A 15,814-nucleotide genomic window follows, 5' to 3' on the forward strand; every position below is an offset into this window, starting at 1 on the left:
GGGGGAGTACTTATTCACACAGTGCCAGGTAGCTTTGAATAGTTTTTTTCCCCCTTAATAAAGAAAAATCACCATTTAAAGACCTATGTTGACCTGGGTTGTCTTTGTTTGATATTTACATTTGTTGACTGACCTTAATCATTAAAGTAGGGAAACCATGAGGGGAAAAAAGGAATCGAACAAAAGTTTTTCACTGCACTGTGAAGTTCCATAACATTTATCATCCCTGATTCTCAGGTAAGGATGGTTCAACCGGTGGAGGAGGCCCATACTCAAAGTGGCCCGTTGATTATTTGTGACAATGATACAAATGTTGCCGCCGAAGCAACTGACCAGTTTTAAGTGATAATTACCCGGTACAGCAGAAGATGGTAGACATCACACAACACTAGCGCGTTCTTGATGCGGTCCACGGAGGCTACATGAGGATGAGCCTTTGATGGCGTTGAAGGACTCAGCCTCCGAATTGTCTTTCGAGAATTTGGAAATCACGTGCAGTCGAGTTGCGTGGCGAGTGACATCATGCAGCCGGAAATGCGGCCTCCGGCGGACGCAACCTGTGACTTTGGACACAGCCATAGACAAAACATCATTCACTCGCACAATCACACCTCGGGATAGTTTAGAGTGGTCAATCAAACTACGGTGGATGTTTTTGGAATGTGGGAGGAAACCAGAGGACTCGAAGAAAAGCCACGCAGGCACAGGGAAAACATACAAACTCCATACAGGAATGCTGGGGCCGGATACGAACCCATGACCTTTCAACTGTGAGGCGAACGTGCTAACCAGTCGATCACCATGCCGTCCCATTCATGATTGTGCGAAGTGGAAAATAAGCAAGTTACGCAAGACTGCACGTACTCCCTGGCCTTGAATTAATTAAAGTGCACGTGATGGATTCCAACCAGCTGCTGATTTCAACAAGAACTGTTGACAGTTGTTGAACGTGCATGAGGACATACTCCAAGTTGTGTACTCCAAAAACACCGCTTCATTCAAAGGCGTTAAAAGTGTTCTCAGCGGGTATGGTGGGCAAGCGGCTTTCGTTAAAAATGGTGCCATCGGCTTCGCAGGTCTCCTTCAACAACGACAAGTGAACGGCTGCGCGAGTGGGTAGGCCCATTCAATTTGAATGACATGCAGGACAAACAGAGTAACATTAAAATCTTTCATTGAGCTGATCTGTATGAAAAAAATGCACCTAATGAGTTCTTGCACTTAATGTTCAATTGTTTTGTGCCTTCATTGAATTTGTTTTTTTATGTACAAGAGCCTTGCACTGGGGAAAAAATATTAAAATAATTACTGGTATGTGATGTTCAAATAATGACTATCTTCTGCTTATATGAACACCTTTACATGCTTTCTCAATAAAGAATGGCAACAATAAACACAACAAAATATATATATTTTTTACAAAAATAACATTACACACACAATGAGGAGATGACAGGGGTCAGGATCAGCTGGATGGAAGTTTTTGGAGAATCCAGGCTTTCAGCAGCTCCATCTCTTGCAGGGAGATTTGGTGGTGGAGACCAGGAAGGGAGTGGAAAGCGGTTTTCATCCCTGCCTTCTGTAGCAATACCGATGTGTCCTCTCCCCACTGATGAAGCACCAGCTCATCACTTGTCCCATGGCACTGGAACAACTCCGGGAGGGAGTGTCCCGCTCTGACGCGCTCTTCCACTGCCTTCATGACACAAAAACTACACAAGTGAGGGCCAGTGTACTGTGAATGTTCACAAGTAATCGTAAATATAGTGGTTTGACTGCGCTGGAGTAAGCAGAGTTTTGCGGGGGCTCCCACAAGGCCTTTTACAACTTCCACTTTTAGTTCCACGGTAATCAGCAAAAAAAAAAAAATCTGACCTTTTCACACTAACACCAAAGACTCTGAGGAATAACATCCAGATGGCAGCCAACCTACGGAAGTATAGATTTACTGGCGCCACCAATACTAGGCCCAATGCATCCTCGGAGCAGAGTGCTTCCAGGTGTCCCGTCGGACAACCCCCTCGCCCTACAAGGCCCCTGCAAAATGCATCTTTCAGAATTGAAGTCCGAAATTGGCATATATTAGCTGGAGGTGGCTATATTTGTGATTAAGTCAATGTTATGAAATTCGAGATTTTGACTCAAATCACAAGCAATGAAAATGGATACAGTATTTATTACCTCCACTCACGGGTGACCCAATTGACCCTATATGTGGCTTGCCAGGATTTTATTTATTTATTTTTTGCCTTGTGAGCAATTTGAGTTATGACCCTCGCCCATTAGATGGCAACAGCAACACATGTAGACAGACAATAAAATTACATGTCGGCATCTATTCTTTATCCTCTGCAAACGACTATCATTGCAGACAACTGAAACAGTTTTGAATGAATTGTATGGTGCCCCAGAAGGTGCATAAAATCATGATGCATAAACTGTTTTTTTTTTTTACATCTTTACATTCCCTTTAATTGTGGGAATACAGGATGTATTTCAATGCATACAATGCTGTGTAGTGTTACTTTTCTAATAAGATGGTGGTTTTTTTTTGAGAAGCAGGAATTCATGGCATTTCTATTCATTTCAATGGGGAAAAACAATTTGAGGTACAAGCGTGGTCAAGGAACATTATTAAACTCAAGTCAAGGCACAGTAGTATCTGGATTTCTGCATACATTTGCCATAGAATTTTAGCACAAGCAGATAGTTTGGCCACACAAACATTAAAATTGAATAAAACCAGCAACATCCAATTAGTTAGTTGGAAAAAGAAAATGGTGTTTGGTGATTGTGACAAATGATATTTAGAAAAGAGTTGACATACTTTAGCTTGCAACTGTATGTACAGTATATAAGCTCGTGCATGTACACGAACACACCAATTTCAATTCAAAGCACTAAGTATCACGTCTGTCTATGGACTCTGGACATTCATTGAAGTGGAATATCCGGGGCTCCTGACTTTTTTTTTTTTTTTACTCGGAGCACACCCCCAGACTTAAAATTTTAGGGTTGCTGAAAGAAAATTTAGGGGTGCACACTGGAAATTGACTCACAAAGTGAATATTCACGTCGCTCCATTTTCTCTGTATTACTGAGGAATACTTGCAGTAACTACAACATTTTCTATTAACATTTCATCGTGCAATTTTCCACAACATAAACCCTCTCTATAAGTTACACAGTGGGAGGTATGGCACTTTCAAATTTCATGTATTACTAATGGCTAATAGAGGAAGTAGTGAATCTCAGTTGAATATTTCTTGAGGATGCTTCAATTTAATCCACAGGTTCTATAATAATAATAATAATAATACATTTTATTTATAAGCGCCTTTCAAGACACCCAAGGACACTTTACAATAACAAAAAACACAAAACAATAGCCTTATGTTTGAAAGTACCTCGAAAGGGTAATTTTGAGTCTGAGCAGTCAAATAATTGTCCACACAGTGGAGATACTCTCAGTTACGATTTGCAATCGGAATCGATCTTTTGACTCTATCAAACTTTCATTTGCAGCACCAGAGACAAGAATCAATATGCTCACTCCATCTGTGCTTGATGACACTTTTGATACTCGCTCAGAAACCAGAAAAAGGGAAACCTTTTTATACACAAGAGATAGACAAGAGATTTGCCTCCTTTGAACAGTTATTAAGACAATTCAGTGTTCATAGTCCAACATTTCTGGCATTGGCAGCAAAGATATTTCAATATATTCAACTCAGACGTTTACGCAAAGACCCTCTGTTCGGCATCCCAGGGAGGTGGAAGGAGGTTCCAATTTGTTTATGTAAGTTGTCTGTTTGTTTATGTGTCATAAAAAAAACACACTTAAAATAATAATTAAAACGTCAAACACTTTGATCACGAATGTAACCAGAAATAACAGGGAGTGACTTTGTATACATTGATGTGTTGTACCTGAAAAGCAACGGAGTCTTTATTGAGGAAACCTGAGAGCGCATAAACCCCAGCGACATCAGGGTGGTAGCGACATGCCAAGTGGAGGGCCATAGCGCCACCCATGGAGAAGCCCCCTTGCAATTGGAGAGACAAAGAGAAAAATAATTGATTATTTCCCCCCCACATCTGAACTAGGGATGGACCCATGCTACTTCTCTCAGATAAAGTACAGGAAGTTACACATGGGAGCTTGCCGATACCGAGTACCGATACTTGGTCAGGCCATTATGTCTTTTTACAATTTTGATCACAAGTGACAACAATTTTATTCGAATACAAAATATATATCAAAGGAAATTAAAAATAGGGTGGCATGGTGGACAATTGGTTAGCACATCCGCCTCACAATGCAGAGGTGCAGGGTTCAATTCCGGCTCTGGCCATTCTATGTGGAGTTTGCATGTTCTTGTGCCTGCGTGGGTTTTCTCCGGGTACTCCGGTTTCCTCCCACATTCCAAAAACATGCATGGCAGGCTAATGGAACACTTTAAACTGTCCCTAGGTGTGATTGTGAGTGTGAATGGTTGTTTGTCGATGTGTGCCCTGCGATTGGCAAATAGTTCAGGGTGTCCCCTGCCTACCGCCTGAAGTCAGCTGGGATAGGTTACAGCACACCCACAACCCTCGTGAGGAAAAGCAGATTAGAAAATGGATGGATGGATGGATATTATGCATTTACGCAGGGCAACTCAAGGCTCACTTTAAAAAAAATAAAATAAAAATAAAAAAGAGAAAGAAACAAATCATAAGTTTCACATCATCAACTTTTTGGTCTTGTACTTTGTAATAAACCATCCAATTCTATCCTTAATCTTTCACATCTGTGTATACCCGGGAAAGTGTCCAAAGTACCCAAAATCACGTCAAACAGCTGAAGGAAGAAGAGTGAAAGGAAGAGATGGTAAATGTGGACTCATGAATTAACTGACCAGTCCAAATGAAAATGATAATTGGGTGCAATTATGAATAAGTGCACTTAGCAAATTTTAAAAATTGCAAACATCTCTACTCAGCAATGCTTAAAAAAACCCTTTACACCTCCTTACTATGGAAATGGAAAGTAAATTGAACAAATTGCGTGTCGAAAATACGTTCTACTTCATCACTTGGTGAGTCCAGTGAAGTTCTCTCCCACACGCGCGCGCACACACACACACACACACACACACACACACACACACACACACACACACACACACACACACACACACACACACACACACACAAAAACCCTCCTACTTTTGTTTCAAACTCTCCCCTTACCACAGATATGGAAAATGAATTGATCAAATTTCTTGTCCAAAATACATTCTACTTCATTGCTTTGTGAGGCCAGTCAAGTCCTCCCACACCAAACTCTTTGAACCATTATAGGTAGAGTCTTGAGGCGCTAGGAGGTGCTAGAGCTCCTCCTGCAATAACCGTCGCACTCCACCGCAAACATTTTTGTCATTAATTCTTTAATTTCTTTATCACTGGGAATGCTACAATTTGTTCAACAAAAGTAGAGTCAACACCATATGTGCGACAAAAGTAGTCACGGGGACAAAGTCCCTTTCGTTAATTTGGAGACGTGTCACAAGACTTTTGCGCATTACGCCCACTGCCAAACTACGACGCAGACAAAATGACGATGCTCGTCTTATTGGATCTCAGTCAAGCATTTGATACAATTGATCATAAGATAGTGCTGAACAGGTTAGAAACTTGGGTGGGATTAATTGGACAGGTCCTAAAATGTTTCAGGTCCTATGCGGAGGAAAGGAATTACTTTGTTTTGAATTGAAAGTTTTGAATCTGATTGTGGAAATGACATGTGGGTTCCCTCAAGGGTCAGTTCTTGGAACCCTTTTGCTCACTCTGTAGATGCTAGCTTTGGGTCAAATGCTTCAGAATGCCAACGTTGGCTATCATGGTTATGCAGATGACACAACAGCTACAGTATATTTGTCAATGTCGCCAAATGATACCAGATCAATTAACAATCAATTAATTCACTGTCTAGAGCAAATGCACAACTGGATAAACCAACATTTCCTTTAGCTAAAACAAAACAAGACAGATGTAATTGTTTTCGGCAATAAAGAGGATTGTTTTTAGAAAACACCTGCAGTCACTCTCTTGAGAAACCAAATCCGAAATCTTGGGTTGCTGATCAACTCAGACCTGACTTTCAGATATCATATCAAATCAATGACTTACACACCCTGTTAGTAGCGGAAAAACATATCCAGATTGACGGGCTGCATGCTCCAAGCAGACTAGGAGAAAATGATCCATGCTTTTATCTCCAGTAGACTTGATTATTTTCAGGAGAGCATCAAACAGCTGCAGCTCATTCAGAACGCTGCAGCTTCAGTTCTGACCACAACAAAGAGATGCGAGTATATTAATCCAGTCCTAAAGGCTTTAAACTGTCAATTAGCTGTAAAATAGATTTTAAAATGCTGCTATTGGTCTATAAATCAGTGAATGGTTGGGGTCCTGAATACCTCAAAGAAATGGTGATTGAATATAAACACAGTAGGGCTCTGAGATCTGCAGACTTGAGTCAATTAGTGGCGCCCAGAGTGCAAAATAAACATGGTGAAGCGTGAATAATATCTTCTGAACTCATTTCTTTGTTGGAAACAAGTCTTAGTTTCTTTACTTTTAACTGGTTTTAATGGTTCTTGTTAATGTGTTGTAATGTTGTCCATGTACATGCTTTCGGTAATGTTTGTAAGCGACTTCTGTTTTCTCTGCTTTGCTTCTGAATGTTGTTCACTGTTGTGTTTGTAAATGCTGGTAGGTGTTGTGTCTCTGCCTGTGTGAAGCACATAGAGTTGCCTTGTGTATAAAACGTGCCATATAAACAAGGCTGCTTTGCTTTGCCTTACCATTGCAGGTCCAATATAATTTGGCTCAATTTCATGGTTGATCTATGTTAGGCATGGTTCTTTTCCAATCTGCAAATGTTTCAGTGTCCCCCTTAAGCGTACCAGAATAAAATTTTGGTTTCCACAGCCCCTTTTCTCACCGTTCTTGGTTTTCGGGGTGTTCACCACAGGGCAGGGCACAGCAGGGGGCAAGGATGACGGCGGCCCATCTCAAGCGTGTCCGTATTTGGCACTGGTTGCTCAGCTTTCAAACAGGTAGTCGGCATAATTTGGTCGTTAGAACAGAACGCTTTGGCTTAATTTTCAAGAAGGGGGAAGAGAAAAATGTGATCCAAGTGAAGCATTAGCAGCTCCATTTTTTTTTAAACTAACATTGTGGAACACATTGCTGATAATTGCATCTTGAAGCAACTGACGCAAAATACTGTAATTAGGTGCCTCCAGCACAGGCGTTGTTGATTCAACAAACAACATGACATCATTTATGGGCAGCTAGGCTCTATCCACAAAGACGTCTACTGTTGCTCCTCTGTACCAGCATGATTCTGCTCAGTTTAACACCAGCATCAAAACAAGTTCAGAACATTCAATTTCACATTCCATTAAAAATACAAAGAAAATAATGAATCAATGAACTGTCATCGACAATCACTTATCACTACAACGAAGAAAACCATTGGATGTTCATCCCACACGTCTGTAAAAAGGGTTTTGTTTTATATTGAATTCAATTCAATTGTATTTATAGAGCACTTTCGAACAGCCATCGCTGCATACAAAGTGCTGTACATGGAGCAATTTAACATATACAATAAACAGTAAAACAAATTGGTAACAAAGACGGTAGAAAGCACCGAACAGTAAAACCAAGAACAAATCGAAGTCATGCTGAGTCGAATGCCAAAGAATACAAGTGAGTTTTGAGGAGGGTTTTGAAGATGGGCAGCGAGGAGGCTTGCCGAATGTTCAGTGGGATGTCATTCCAGAGAGAGGGACCAGCAACAGAAAAGGCTCGATCCCCTCTGAGCCTCAGTTTAGTTCTTGGTACTTCTAATAATGTCTGGTCCGCAGACCTGAGGCAGCGGGCAGGTGTGTAGGGGCGGATGAGCTCAGAGAGGTAAGGTGGCGCGAGGTCATTTTGAGATTTGAAAACAAATAAGAGGATCTTGAAAATAACTCTAAAATGTATGGGGAGCCAGTGAAGGGATGCCAGAGTAGGAGTTATGTGCTCCCTCTTAGGAGTACCAGTCAAGAGGTGGGCAGCGGCATTCTGGACCAGCTGAAGGCGCTTAATGGAGGACTGGCTGACTCCAAAGTAAAGGGAATTGCAGTAATCGAGCCGGGATGTGACAAAGGCATGAATTACTGTCTCAAAGTGTTCATGAGAGAGGAGAGGTTTTACTTTGGCCAGCTGTCTAAGGTGAAAGAAGCTGGATTTAACAACGGCACCAATTTGCCGGTCAAGTTTGAAATCACTGTCCAGTTTAAGGCCCAAGTTTGAGACTGTTGACTTAAGATAAGGAGACAGGGGGCCCAAGTCTACAGGATGGGATGTAGAAGGGCCACTGGGACCAAACAGTATCACCTCTGTCTTCTTTTCATTGAAATTCAAGAAATTTTGTGCCATCCAGGTTTTGATTTCTTCCAGGCAGGACAGAAGTGGCCTTAACGAGAAGGTGTCTTTTTTGCTTAGTGGGACATAGATCTGGCAGTCATCTGCATAGCAGTGGAAGGGAATACCATGTTTCCTTAAAATGGAACCCAGTGGGAGCAGATACAGCGAGAACAGCAGAGGCCCCAGAATTGAGCCCTGTGGAACACCACATGACAGGGGAGCAGTGCGTGACTCAGAGCAGCCAAGGCTGACACAAAAGGTTCTGTCAGATAAATAGGACCTAAACAAAATTGATATCATATCCTAACCAATAGATACAGATAAATGAAATTGTGATTTTTAATTGTGACTCTGTTTGTGCCGCCAGGTCAATGTGACTATTTTGTATGAACGGGATCGACACCGTATGATGTGATGTAAGATCGCTGCAAGTATAGCAGAAGACTTTGAGAAGATTGTGAAAAGGTCCTTGGACAACTATCATTGAACACCTGCTCGCATTTGAAGTTAGAGTTTTTCGTCACAGTCTAGTCTCAGATTGAGTTTTCACAAAGACTAGGAATTTTGCAGGGTCACTATTTACAAGACTACAAATGGAATCTTTAAACATTTTTCCCCACAAAGTAAACTTCTCCCATCATTTTTTTTTTGCCGGTGTTTTCCCTTCGTCCATGCTGATCGAGATTGCAAAATTTCCTGTTTCCGGTTTTGTTAGAGCTCATTTATTGGCTGTTGGCAATGTCACATCCCCGCGACATTACGCCAAGACTAAGAAAATACGTACCTAAAACAACTGAGATGACCACCTTACACTAGTCGATCAAGATGACAGGAGTGCACTGAACTCCAGTAACTCTCAAACTTCCATCTGATTTTCAGTTTTTAGTCTGAAACTGTGAAAATCGTTCGGGGTTAGCCCAGCATTAGTTGACCTAGTGGTTTTCTGCCTTCAGAGGTATCATGAGCGCTCCAACTATGCTCAAGGATATTGTGCAATCCCAGAAGTGGGTGTGAAGTTGTTAGAGGAATCTATGAGCAAAATTGTATCATGTTTAAAGTTTCATTTAATCTGGGCACATCTAAACGTTTGGGTGCGTATCCAGCACCCCCAAATGCCTGTGCACAAAGCCGGAGGGCTGTTGAAGTCCACAATTAGCACGTCAATACAGGTGGGCGATCACAGGGGAGAGGGCGAAACTCGGTCACAAAAGGGGAATGGATAATTCGGGAACAGCGGGTGAACAACAAAAGACGAGTTGAGAACACCCGTCGCGCCCAGGCGACATTGGCCAAAGTCTGCAACATGTTAATTCAATGTAGACCAGACAGAAAAGGCGCCAACGTACTGGTGGTTCAATGTTTAAAACCAATCACCCCGGTTAAATACACGCAACGCCCACCCGATGCGACGGAAAAGACACAACGCTAAAACAAGTTTTCACTTCGCGTTTTTTGATCATCAGATTCTAAACGGCGACGTGTAAGTGAGTTTTTCTTGCCGTGCGTTTTACTGTAATTGTGAATGATTTTAACTTTATTCACTTACGTCCTGGAGAACGCGGCACAAGCTTAAAAGCAGCACCCACTCGACTCGAAGAAACGTGTTCGCTTCGCTGTTTTCATTCATCAGATTCGAAACGAAGACGTGTAAGCGACTTTTTATTGGCGTGCGTTTTACTGTAATTGCAAAAGATTTTAACTTTATTCAATCACGTCGTGTAGATCATCGCATCGAAACGTAGAAGAACTGTAACGACTGGAGCAGAGCGAGTGAAATGCATCCGTTTGAGCGAGGCTGGACACAAAGTTAAAAAGATCCAGCAGACACTTGGAGTCAGAAAGACGCAAATCTACGAAACTTTAAAAAACAAGGCATCGATTCAACTCCTGATGACAAGCCACCATCCAGCAAGGAAGCAATGCAAATGGCAACAAAAATCCTTCAGTATGCACAAGAATTACCAGACATCGGTGATCAACGGGACAGTTACTTGCAACTAGCAAGAAAACTGTATGACACGCAGGCAAACATTGTCATAAACCAAAGAATGCATCCAATAAAACAATCCAAAATACACATTTTTTCCCCAAGACAGAAAAAAATAAACATTAAAATACTCTATGTGATTTTTTTGGGATACACCTGTATTGCAGTTTTTGTTATATAAACAGTTTTTGGACAGTATATTTTTGTATTTTATTGATTGTGTTGTTACACGTGCATTTTGTCAACATACTTGCAGGTTCATAAAGGACATGTAGCATGCTCATTTCCCAAATGAGGAATTTCTGTTATCAGGACAAATTGGACAGCGCAAACACGAGTCCGTACTAGAGAATATTTACTGTATATGCAAAATTTGTGACATAAAAAAAATCTATCAAAACGTCACGTCGTCCACTAAAAATGACTAAAGCATCGATCCATTTTCTTGTTTTCTTTTGTTAACTGTTAACAAATGAACACAAGAAAATTGATAAAGGGTACTGAGAAAAGAATACGGCATTCCACGATACTGACAATTAATGGAATGTGTATTCAATTTGAAATTCCCTCTCCTTATACCGGAACAGCAGCCTGCCCCCTCAAAAATGATTTCCATAGAAACTTCAAGTGCTTGTCGATCAGCCAGGGAAGTGCACTTTGGGAACACAGGGCCGCATTTCTACAGAACAGCCAAGTGAATCCACTGAGTATTTATAGTTAATGACAAAATGTTATGATTTCGTAAGAACGTATTTCAGCACTTTCCCATGAGCACATGTTTTTTCACTTGCAGTTCTTAGGAATCAAGTCGGGGAGCATTTCTGGCCCTTAACACTACGCCTTTCACACAGTTTTCTCAAACCCCCAACCTCCCCTGCAGCACTACCTTCATGGTTTCACGACTTGAAGGTTAACCCTTTCCCCACCGCTCTCAGTAGTTTCCTCTTTCAGGGGTGACCAGCAACCGTGAAATTAAAACAGTTGATGGCCTACCATATGTTTCCTGTGGGAACTCTTACCTTACTCCAGTCATAATATTTATAGTACATCATCTGACTCATTGTATTTCACAGTGATTTAGATGGGCTTGATAAGAGTAATATTTGAAGCAAAAAGCTTTTTAGGGCAGAGAAATGCCTTGACAAACGCTTTATTCACTGTTGGCAGAATATAAAAGGCCTCAGGAACTTGATGAGTCGCATTCTTTATTTTATATCATGACCACGGGAGGCAGGGAGTAAGGTTTTGTGACTCTCTACGTGTTTGTGTATGTGAAGGGGAACGGCATTAGAGGAAAAGAGATACTGTGAGAAAGGGAGGGCTGTGAGTGAGTGAATGCCTGAAAGGGATAGAGTGGTTGTGTTGGGGGTTGACAGATTGCATCGCCACCATCCAGCCAAAGTAAAAAGATCTGACATAGGGGAGGATGTTGAAGTCAGTTACTGATATGTTGTCACCATTTTAAATCACTCTCACTTCCATTCATGATGCTGTGCAGAACAATATATTAGACCCCTTGTTGACAAAAATAACTCCTCTTTTTTCCCCACCCATCCATTTTCGAATGTGCCTATCCTCACAAGGGTCGCGGGCGTGCTGGAGCCTATCTCCGGGCAGTCGGCGGGGTGCACCCTGAACTGGTTGCCAGCCAATCAGGGCACACATAGACAAACAACCATCCGTGCTCACAATCGCACTACAGGACAATTTAGAGCAGGGATCACCAACCTTTTGGAAAATCAGAGCTCCTTCTTGGCTACTGATTAATTCAGAGGCTACTGATTAATTTGCTCGAACTACCTTCATATGGTATAAGTAATGATTCATTTTTAACACAATGTCCCAACTTTACTGTAATTGGGTTGCACAAAACATGCTTCACTTTTCAAACAACAGTAGCCGCGAATGCTAAAGTCAATGTAATATTCCACCGAGATGCTATCTTTGACTTCAGGAGTGATATCCCTTCAAATAACCGTATATTCACGCGCAAATGCTGTGGAAACACATACACACAGGGAAGAAGACACTTCACCAATCTGTGAAAAAATAACGAGTTCAATTGCAACCTACTTCTTATGCCATTCTTGTGACAGTGCCCATAAGAAGCCAAGACGGGCCTAAACAGACGGCGTTTGTTTTTATTGTTTTTTTTCTCCAATTGCTATAATTTTTGTACATTCTTATTTTACGTTTCTTATTTTTTTCCATTGTTTTATTGCTCCTCTTGTTTTATGTTGAGAGGGAAGAAATTTCATCTGTACCGTACAGCACATTTGACAATAAAGTTGTACTCAATTCAATTCAAAATTCAATTCAATTGTTCTTTCAAGTTATATTTTCAGTTGAGTTTTCAAGAATTCAAGGAATTCTCCTTTCCAAATATTTGAGGATCCAAGGACTTTTTTGTCATACGAACACACATTTCCACAGGTAATGTGTGGTGAAAATAAGATAAGATTAAAAAAGAAGGCCGATGCTTATTCGAGGCTTCTAGGTGGGCAAAGATGAAAGGCATCAAAGATGTGGATGTCGCAGAAAAATGTTAGAGGCATGAATTTCACATGATCAAATCCCTCCTCAAAACTCACTTGTATTCTTTGGCATTCGACTCAGCATGACTTAGATTTGTTCTTGGTTTTACTGTTCAGTGCTTTCTACCATCTTTGTTACCGATTTGTTTTACTGTTTATTGTATATGTTAAATTGCTCCATGTACAGCACTTTGTATGCAGCGATGGCTGTTCGAAAGTGCTCTATAAATACAATTGAATTGAATTGAATTTAATACTTGACAAAAACACGAGCGAGTTCAAGAATAAAGTATTCAACATGCAGGGATGAATGGGCATGAGGCTATGGAGTAGTTGAGTTTTAGTAACTGACTAAAGACTAAGTTTTGGTTTCATTCTCAATCAAAACAGTCGTGATTATTATTTTTTCCAGAATCGTCCAGCCTTACCCTTTCTGCATCATGCATCAAAAAAAGCCAATTACTGCAGTTCCAAGCAATATAATACGATAAGCACAAAACACGGATCATGTATTGAACTAATAGTGTCACAGATTCATACCGATGATTATTCGATGTTTGGGGATCCCAGCAAGGACTTCGTCCTGAATGATGGACCCTAAGGTGCTGCACATGGCATCTATGGATTGTAGGTGCTCTGGGCTGTCGTATGAGATCTTGTATCGGTCAAACCAAACGGTGGACAGAGCTCCATGCATTGGTGTGTATGGTCTGATTGGAATTAAGGGGTCAAAGGTCAGCTCAAATGACAGTAACATGGTAATTATTAATTATTTAAAATGTTCACACACAATTTTCTAATTGCAGAACTTTAAAGGGAGACAACAATTGCTTTTGGAATGCTAGCTGTCCTTGGATTTGTTCACATTTTCCTCACCTTCAAATTTAACTTTCTACCTCTCCTGTAACACTTTTGAGGTCAGTTTCCAAATTACATGTCATTCGCTTTTTGAGGTTCGACTGTCTTGTGCTTGAAAAGGAAATTGTTTGGTAGCAAAGACAGAAATCAATGTCAATCAGTGTCAACATCCAAATAATTTTTTAAAATTTGTTAAAATCGTCACTGTAGTTATCGTAGCTAAATAAACAAGGTTCTGAATGGACAGTATTAGATTAAGGATTGGTAAATTCTGCTCTGAATGTATTTTAAATACTGTACACACTATCACACGGCTAGGTCATATTTTCATAAACAACCATGTCAATTGAAAAGGATTTTCATATCAGCACCGCCAGTGTTCCTGGTTTTGCTCCAGGCACATGATCAAAACAACACCACACCCACTCACTCGCTGTGAATTCTCTCCACAATGACCTATTCAGTTCACACATGGACTCAATCGGATCTTACACAGACTTTGTACAAGGAGGCTGGCACGGCTGCTTAATATCAACTTTAAATCTGTCTGACTGATTCAGACATATGCACTCTTCCAAACGCCTCCAAGAAGACTATTTCAAAGAATTTTGAGTCGCCTTTGAGACATATTTAGTACATTGACAAACAAACACACACTAACCATACCTTGCTGGGGCTGTGGGGTAAATGACTCTGATGTGGGCAAAGGTCAGACCAGGCATCATCACATCTCGAACCCAAGATCTTAATCCTTGCCCTGTGTCACCTAGTTGTGGAAATTAAGACCATCAGCGTACCGACTATGGGAATCATGGAAATTATGTGTTGATATTGTGTCCTGCGTAATGTACTGATCTCTTCAACACAATATCCTTTTACATAGTATGATTCACTGTAGAAGGAATCCTCCAAGTAAATGCGCTGCAATACATTACATGAAAATGCTGCACAGCTGTTTCAAGGGCTACTTTATTCCTTAACAGATGCTAGATTATCTATGTGGACCATAACACCACAGACGTTCTTAATCTTAGTGCTAAAAGTAGTATTTTTAAATAGCAAAATCCGTGAAGAAGTCCGTCTTGACAACCTTGAACTATCCGACTGACTATTAAAAAAAATAATCAAGGTAAAACTTCTTGCATACTTGAGAGTTTCAGAAACAACGCACCTGAACCATGTAGAAAGATAACCGAAGCGGAGTGCTTCCCTGTGGGAGACACAACACACTTGCGAAGCTTCTGTATAGCAGCCATGACGGTAAATACTGTACCGGTAACTTAATCTCGCGAGAGTGCGCGCAATGCAGCACGGGATGGAATCTTTCTTTCTTTTTTTTTAATTAGTATTGAACATTTGCACAAAAATAAAAACAAAACACGATGACTATTTGTCTCTGTCAAATGCAAACACGTACACTCGAATACAAACAAAAAAATAGAATCTTTTTTAATCATTTGTTTTCAATGTTTCTCAGTTGCTTTGAAAATAAAACAACAAAATAAGATAAAATAAACAAGATATCCACATCACAATCAATCTTGGTCATGCTTGATGTGTGTGAAGCTCTCCATCTCCTGTTGAATTTGAGCTGTGACCAGCCAGTCTGCACCAAAGTGTCTGAAAAGCAGTGTGGAGTTTAGGATTCACCTTGGCTTTGTCTTTAAAAGCATTGCAACAGTCCTCCCCAGTTGAGACATAAAATCTCAGCAGGGCGCTACAATCGTCAAGGCTCAGTGAGTCTCATGGTTCTGTCATACAGTACTTGAAAGGATGTGATTTTTTATCTTCCAGAACTGTGGTAAAAATGAATGAGAGGGCGAGCTTGCTGGTATGGTAGAGGATCATAAAAATGTCTGTGCAAGGTGTTCTCAACACACAGGATTTATACCCCCATGTAATAGCCTGGTGGAAGTACAAGACAATATGGTTGTTTGTCTCCTTCTGGTAGAACCACAGTACATCTCCA

General features: G+C 40.8%; 1 protein-coding gene across 3 annotated transcripts; it reads right to left on the bottom strand.

The window, feature by feature from the left end:
- Positions 1-1,392: 1,392 nt before the first annotated feature.
- lyplal1 (lysophospholipase like 1) lies at positions 1,393-15,115 on the bottom strand. Of its 3 annotated transcripts, XR_015101220.1 has the most exons (6): positions 15,017-15,115; positions 14,512-14,611; positions 13,528-13,697; positions 3,931-4,046; positions 1,876-2,037; positions 1,560-1,696 (listed from the first exon to the last, which is right to left on the bottom strand). XR_015101220.1 is itself a non-coding variant. In XM_086113946.1 (5 exons), the coding sequence occupies exons 1-5, from the start codon at positions 15,099-15,101 to the stop codon at positions 1,466-1,468; spliced, it is 702 nt and encodes a 233-aa protein (XP_085970072.1). In that variant the 5' UTR covers positions 15,102-15,115; the 3' UTR covers positions 1,393-1,465. The 3 variants fall into 3 exon arrangements, 2 of the variants coding, with proteins under 2 accessions (XP_085970072.1, XP_085970073.1); XM_086113946.1 differs by lacking the exon at positions 1,876-2,037 and having other exon boundaries at positions 1,393-1,696; XM_086113947.1 differs by lacking the exon at positions 1,560-1,696 and having other exon boundaries at positions 1,701-2,037.
- Between the last annotated feature and the right edge of the window lie 699 nt (positions 15,116-15,814).

The sequence above is a fragment of the Hippocampus guttulatus genome, chromosome 6 (assembly GCF_054856545.1).
Source record: "Hippocampus guttulatus isolate MCC_2025c chromosome 6, RoL_Hgut_1.0, whole genome shotgun sequence".
Lineage (NCBI taxonomy): Eukaryota > Metazoa > Chordata > Actinopteri > Syngnathiformes > Syngnathidae > Hippocampus > Hippocampus guttulatus.

Coding starts and splice junctions, on each gene's coding strand:
- lyplal1 (XM_086113946.1), bottom strand. CDS start 15,101: ATGGCTGCTATACAGAAGCTTCGCAAGTGTGTTGTGTCTCCCACAGGG. Junction 13,698..14,511: donor TACCCCACAGCCCCAGCAAG/GTATGGTTAGTG, acceptor AATTCCAATCAG/ACCATACACACCAATGCATG. Junction 1,697..3,930: donor AAGACTCCGTTGCTTTTCAG/GTACAACACATC, acceptor TGTGTCATGAAG/GCAGTGGAAGAGCGCGTCAG.